The 6,582-nt window shown below is 61.4% G+C and overlaps 1 protein-coding gene across 1 annotated transcript in view; it reads left to right on the top strand.

Moving 5' to 3' along the window:
* The window catches only part of LOC112402608 (kinesin-like protein KIF21B), a 37,779-nt gene that overhangs the window by 20,837 nt on the left and 10,360 nt on the right, over nucleotides 1-6,582 (top strand). The window contains exons 14-19 of the mRNA XM_024749624.1: nucleotides 666-682; nucleotides 1,883-2,082; nucleotides 5,111-5,218; nucleotides 5,640-5,708; nucleotides 6,086-6,318; nucleotides 6,453-6,582. The exon at nucleotides 6,453-6,582 is cut by the window's right edge and continues 13 nt beyond it. Coding sequence (XP_024605392.1) covers nucleotides 666-682; nucleotides 1,883-2,082; nucleotides 5,111-5,218; nucleotides 5,640-5,708; nucleotides 6,086-6,318; nucleotides 6,453-6,582 — 757 coding nt within the window. The remainder of the gene's footprint in view (nucleotides 1-665; nucleotides 683-1,882; nucleotides 2,083-5,110; nucleotides 5,219-5,639; nucleotides 5,709-6,085; nucleotides 6,319-6,452) is intronic.

Below are 6,582 nucleotides of genomic sequence, written 5' to 3'. Positions count from 1 at the left end.
AAGCCCCGCCCCGTACCCGCCACACACCCCCTCCCCGGGCCCCTCCCCGTCAGAAGGGCACCACCGGGTTACCTGGGCCTCTGGGCGGGGCATTCTGACCTTGGACTGTGTGCACTTAGACCCACAGTCAGAAAGTCCTTGTGTCCAACTCTGGTCCCTTTGCTACGTTCTCAGTTTATCATTTCTATTATTTTTACCATCGCCTTAAGTATTAGAATCCTGTCTCCAGGCCCATGAAGGTGAACTCCCTCAGCCTTTCTTCCTGAATTTGCTCCTTGGGTGTTTCCTTTGATCGCATTTACAAGTCTGCTTCTCACAATGTTATCTTCTTTACATGGCTCTCAGCCCCTGCATCCCATGACTCATGCACTCATCCACTCGTTGGTTCACTTACTCAGCAAACATGCACTGAGTGCGTCTTGCAGAGCGGTCCTTGTTCTAGATGCTAGAGATTTTGGAACGCACGTTCGAGTGGGGAGAGACAGACGTAAATAAGATAAGTGGCAGATCCTATAGCATGTCAGGGGGTGATAAGTGTCATGCAAGAATGCAGTAGGGGAGGGGGCAAGGTGGGCTGGGGAGGGGGTGGGTGTGTTGAGAAGGATGGTGGTGGGAGACTTTGCTGAGAAGCTGGCATCTGAGCAAAGACTTGAAGGAGGTGAGATAGTTCTGGAGAGAATGAGTGAGGGGAAGAGCATTGCAGGCAGAGGGAACAGAAGATACCAAGGCCCCGAGGCAGGCGTGCACCGGGCGTGTTGGTGGCATGACGAGGGCCCCAATGGCTGGAGCACGGTGAGAGGGGACACTAGCTGTCAAGGAGATCAGAGGAGAAATGTCGGACCAGGTGTGTCAGTCATTTTAAGGATTTTTGTCTTATTCTCTGAGGGACATGGGAAGTGTGGGGTTTTAAGGGGTGTGATGTTTTTTTGTTGTTGTTTTTTTTTTTTTTGGCGGTACGCGGGCCTCTCACTGCTGTGGCCTCTCCCGTTGTGGAGCACAGGCTCTGGACGCGCAGGCTCAACGGCCATGGCTCACGGGCCCAGCCGCTCTGCGGCATGTGGAATCTTCCCAGACTGGGGCACGAACCCGTGTCCCCTGCATCAGCAGGCGGACTCTCAACCACTGCACCACCAGGGAAGCCCTGTGATGTAAATTTTGAAAGCATTCTGGCAAGGTCGCTTTGGCTGCTGTGCAGGGAAGCAAAAGTGGAAGCTTGAGACCAGTTAGGAAACTCTTATAAAGGTCCTGGTGGGAGATGGTTTGGACAGGAGGAAGTGAGAAGTGGTCGTATTCCGGATCCATTTTGAAGGTGGAAATGAAAGCCTTTGTTGATTGGTTGGTGGGGGATTAAGAGAAGGGAGCCAAAGATGCCTCCAGGGAGGGAGCTTCTGGAAGGATGTGATGAGATACTGAGATGGGGAGGACTGCTGGGTGAGGGGGTGGAGGTCGAGGAGGTGGGTTTGCACCTGCTAGTTTGCCATGTCTCTTAGACGTTGGCAGTTCAGGTAGGAAAGGTCAAGGGTGGAGAACCAGGTCGCTCCTTCCCCGAGCCCACTCACTCTGTCTTCTCTTGCTAACTCTTCCCCTTCCCACTGGTCCCGGCCCTTTCCTCCAATCACGGGTCAGAACCGAGCCAGCGGAAGTGGTCCTCAGGCCCCTCATGGCAAGCTGACGGGCAGGGGCTCAGAGATCTCAGGATGAAATCACCCCTTCAAGGTCCTTAGAATGCCCTTGGGTGTCTAGTCCGAGCCCCTCCTTGTTCACACGAAGGAACGGGCGGAGGAGGGTGTGACTCGCCCACGTCACGCGCCGACACTGGAGCCCAGGCTGCCCGGGTACTGGGGCCCAGGGACCTGCGCAGACCCTGCCCCGCTGCACGCAGGTACCATGGAGTGCTACACGGAGGAGAAGGCCAACAAGATCAAGGCGGACTATGAGAAGAGGCTGCGGGAGATGAACCGGGACCTGCAGAAGCTGCAGGCTGCGCAGAAGGAGCACGCGCGGCTGCTCAAGAACCAGTCTCGCTACGAGAGGGAACTCAAGAAGCTGCAGGCCGAGGTGGCCGAGATGAAGAAGGCCAAGGTGGGGTCCTAGATGAAGGAGCCAAAAGGGGGCTGGGGGGGCAGGGGTGTAGTTTCAGACCTACTTACCATGTTAAAAATAATCATTGCTGTCAGCGTGGCTGCTTGTCTTGACACACGATATTGCCTGTTTCAGCCCCATCCTGGTCCTGGACCCGGTCCTCTTAGTGCGTTGTCCAGGGTGAAAGCACCTTTACCCCTGGAGGGGCAGGAGAGGGTCCCCAGGGACCCCGCCCCTCACGCAGTGCACGTGAGGCCTCCCACCTGTGCCGCATTTGCCTATACGCATAATAATAATAATTATGTAGTGACGATTGCATGTGGCTCTCCGCCAGTCCCCCAGCACCACGACCGCATTGGGTCCTGAGGTGGAGCTGGAGAAAGCAGCTCAGGTGTCACTGCCACTTCCTCGGAGAGTGACTCCCGCCTCCTGGGGCAGCGCTGGGATTCAGACTCAGTTCTCTGCCGCCACCCTTTTCCAGTTGCCGTCGTCCGGGGCGCTCAAGTCTGGCTCCTGTCTCTAATGCCTCCCCGTCCGGCTGGGTCCTCCTTCCCTCCTGGGCCCGAAGATCCGTGCTGCCTTTACGTCCTCTGTCCCCTTGGCTGCCTGGTCCACGTTCCTGCCCTGGCCCCAGCCCCCCGTGTACCCCGGCTCCCTGCAGCCCTGCACCAGGCCCTGGGACAGGACCCCAGCGAGCTGCAGACAGCTGGCCTTGGGAACAGGTCCCACAGAGGGGAGCACCCGGTGCCGTAGTAACTGCGTCCTCACCGCCCGACTGGGCTGGCGCTGACCAGTGTGCAGCGGAGGGGTGATGCTGTGGTGGTGCAGGTTCTGACAGGTGGACCCTCAGCCCTCAGGCTAGCCGCCCCCCCGGGCAGGCTCTGTCCCCAGCCACGCCTGGGCCACACATCCAGGGCCCATCAGCCTGTCCAGGGTGGAGAAGGGGCAGTCTCGCTCTGCTCAGACTGTCCGTCCTGCACTGGCCCCAGGGAGCCGGTTTGCCCCTGGGACCTCCACTAGCAGATGCTGATCCGGGCTGCAGGAGGAAGAGGGGGACTTGGGTCGGCGGGCGCCCTCTGGTGGTAGGAGGGAGGGACCAGGGCCTTGGTTGTCCCCATTTGGAGGCTGCACTCACTCTGCAGCTCCTGGAGCGTTCTGGGGGCTCTGCCTGCGTCCTAACTCTGTCTCCCTGGAGGCTCCCTGGCTAACACCTCTCGAGGCGGTCCTGGCTGGTGCCGGCCGGCGGTCATCTTAGCGGGAGGTGACTCTACTGTAGATCCGTATGAGGGAGGATCTTTCTATGGCTCTGAAGCCTGAAAAAATAATATAATAATGCCCAGCATCTGTGTGAAGGACAGAGGGTCCCTGCGTGTTCCCGGGTTTCAATCTCAGCTTGCTCAGCCCTTCAGCCGGGGGCCCCGCTCTGCCCGGCTAACTGTGCTCTTGGGAGCCTAGGAAAGAGGCTGAAAAGAGCACCCTTGGGCCATCCCAGGGTGCCCAGCAGGGGCCCAGGGTTCCTGTCAGAAGCACCGAGGGCAGCCGTCAAGGATTCTAACCAGATGCCGTGAGAGCCAGTGCCCAGGACCCTGCCACCACAGTTCAGGGGCAGGCCCTGCGGTTTACAGAGGTGTCCTAAAGGAGAGGAGACACTCAGAGCAGTGCTGGCCTCGGGTGCTGTGCTGTCACCTGCCTGGAACGTTCCCACCCGTTCTGAGATCACCACCTCTGTGGTGACCTCCCTGGGACTCGGCCACACAGGCAGAGTTGGACAGATGGACCTTTGTCCAGAAAGACACGTTCCTCCCCGGGAAGGCTCTGGCCCCGGCTCCATATGAGGGCGGCCGTCCCAGTGTGCGTGCAGCTCCCTGTGGGCAGGGCTTGGGTCCGCTTCCAGCCCAGGCTTGGCTTCTCTTGTCAGCCCCAGCCCTTTGGGGGAGCATTTGTTCTGGACCCCCAAAGGCCCAGCAGCAGGGAGCCCTCCTCGTCTCTGTAGCTTCCCCCCCGACACAGCCTGCCTTCTGAGGCAGAAGCCGGCGCAGTCCTTCCAGCCTCCCTCCCAGGCCATTTCCTCTCTTAACTGTCCTCAGGGCAGGCTGGTGACATTCCTGGGGTGTCTGAGGCCTCAGTGGCAGAGGAGGGACAGCCCGCACCTGATTCTCATGGCGCCGTCCCATGGAAGGCGTCTCACCCCTGTGCACTTTGCACTCTGTGCTCTGGGGCCGGGGGGTGGATGCTCCAAGGACCCAGCACACGGCTCCCCATTGTGCCGGGTCACCTCTGGCCTCCCCGATGATGCTCTCTGAGCCTTTGGCCGGCCCTCCGAGAGCTCGGCTCCAGGCTCTGTGCTTGGTCGCCAGCTCTGCTCTGACCTTGCCTGGTGCCATCCCCACGGCCATGGTAAGAGCTGGATTTTGAAGCAAAGCGACCCGGGCCAGGAGTCTGGCCACCCCTTACTGATTTTCTGACTTTAAGTCATTCTGTTTCTCCGAGGCTCCTTTCTTATTTATAAAATAGGAGTGATACTGCCTGTCGTGTTTGATTATCGTGAGGACGGGGCTGGGCATACAGTGTGGGCTCAGTAAATGACGCTGGTTTTTATCGTCGTCACCATGAGAACCTGGCCTGGGAACGCGCCCCGTCGGCAGCTCAGCTGCGGACGGGAGAGAGAACGCTGCTCCATCCAGGCAGGACCACTTGCCTCTAGCAACTTAGGCTGGTCCCAGAATGTCTGGGCACTGGCGGTGGCTCTGCGTGAGGACCACCAGGGGCTGTGAGCAGAGCACTGGGGGCCGTGGCTGGACCCTGCCGACTGGTCCCACCTGCATGGCTGGGCCGGCAGTAAGGCCGCTCCTTTCGGTAGGTTGCCCAGGTGGTGGGACACCTTCGACCCCTGTGGACAAGGTGGGGCCAGATCCCCTGAGGCACTGCCACCTGGTGGCTTCCACCCCGGCCTGGCATCCTCCGAGCCAGCCCCTCCACGCAGGCCTCGGGCCTCCCCTCAACCGCCCCCCCCCCCGCCCTGTCCCAGGTGGCCCTGATGAAGCAGATGCGGGAAGAGCAACACCGGCGGCGGCTGGCGGAGACCAAGAGGAACCGGGAGATCGCACAGCTCAAGAAGGAGCAGCGGCGGCAGGAGGTGAGGGCACCGCGAGGTTCCCCCGGCCCCCGGCCCCCTGCATGCCCGGCCGCCCCTCCTGGCCACGCGGGCCTAAGCGGTGACGGTGGCACTTTGAGGAGAGGCGCGGCCCTACGCGGGAGGGCAGGACGGTCGCAGGAGCCCAGCCCCGTCCTTGTGGGCTTCCGAGCCAGGCCTCGAGCCCACCGCTGGGTAGGACCCTGCCCAGGTCACCAACAGCTTCCAGCTCTCTGCTCCAGCCTCCTCGCCCATGGTGGGGAGAAGAGGCCAAAAGACATGTCCTCGTGGAGAAAGGGACCCAAATGCTGGGTCCCCTTTACTGGCGAGTTTTAGCTGCACAAGGCGCTCACCTCCGGGGCCAGCCCGGGTGGAACGGGCTTAGGGCCTGGGTGTAGACCCCACCCTCTCCTCTCACCCACAGTTTCAAATCCGAGCTCTGGAGTCCCAGAAGCGGCAGCAGGAAATGGTCCTGAGGAGGAAAACCCAGGAGGTGAGCATGGCCCCTCCCCCACGGCCCCTGCCCTGCCCCCCTGTCCTGAGAGCACCCCTCTGTGGCCCTGGCTCCCTCTGGCCACGTGCTGACTTGGGGTGGCCCCCGTGGGAGGGCCTTTCTCAGCTAGAGTGCTGAGGCTGGGGGTGGGCTGCAGGCTCTGGTCCAGATGCCTGCCGCAGTTGTGTAACTTTTCAAAAGGACGGGGAGCCTCTTTTGTGTCCATTTCACGTTGGAGACCCTTTGGACCTTTCTCAGTCCCAAACCCAGGCCAGGACAGAGCGGCCCTGTATTCTCCTTGCCCCGCGCCCCCCCCCGGGCCTTTCCGCAGGCTGGGGGCACCCTGTCCACCGGGTCCCGCTCCTTTGGGCCCCCAGGTTTCTGCCCTGAGGCGTCTGGCCAAGCCCATGTCTGAGCGGGTGGCGGGCCGAGTGGGACCAAAGTCACCCCTGCTGGACTCGGGTGCCGAGGTGTCGGCCAGCACCACCTCGTCCGAGGCCGAATCGGGGGCGCGCTCCGTCTCCAGCATCGTGCGCCAGTGGGACCACAAGATCAGCCACTTCCTGGAGAACCACCCCATGCCCCCCGTGTCTGGCGCCCGCCCCGCCAGGTGAGGCGGCTGGGAGCCCCTGGGGGAGGCAAGCGCCAGGGTCCCCTCGACCGTCGGCTCTGGGTCGGGGTCTCCACGCAGCTGCAGGGGCTGAGGGTGGTCCTGCCCCCGCCCCTTTGCCTCTGCCCCCCCAGAAAGAAGTTCCAGAAGAAGGGGGCCAGCCAGAGCTTCAGTAAGGCCGCCAGGCTCAAGTGGCAGTCGCTGGAACGGAGGATTGTCGACATCGTCATGCAGAGGATGACCATCACCAACCTGGAGGCTGAC

This window comes from Neophocaena asiaeorientalis, unplaced genomic scaffold, assembly GCF_003031525.2.
Source record: "Neophocaena asiaeorientalis asiaeorientalis breed wild unplaced genomic scaffold, Neophocaena_asiaeorientalis_V1.1 scaffold44, whole genome shotgun sequence".
NCBI lineage: Eukaryota > Metazoa > Chordata > Mammalia > Artiodactyla > Phocoenidae > Neophocaena > Neophocaena asiaeorientalis.
This window is presented reverse-complemented; position numbering and strand designations above follow the sequence as displayed.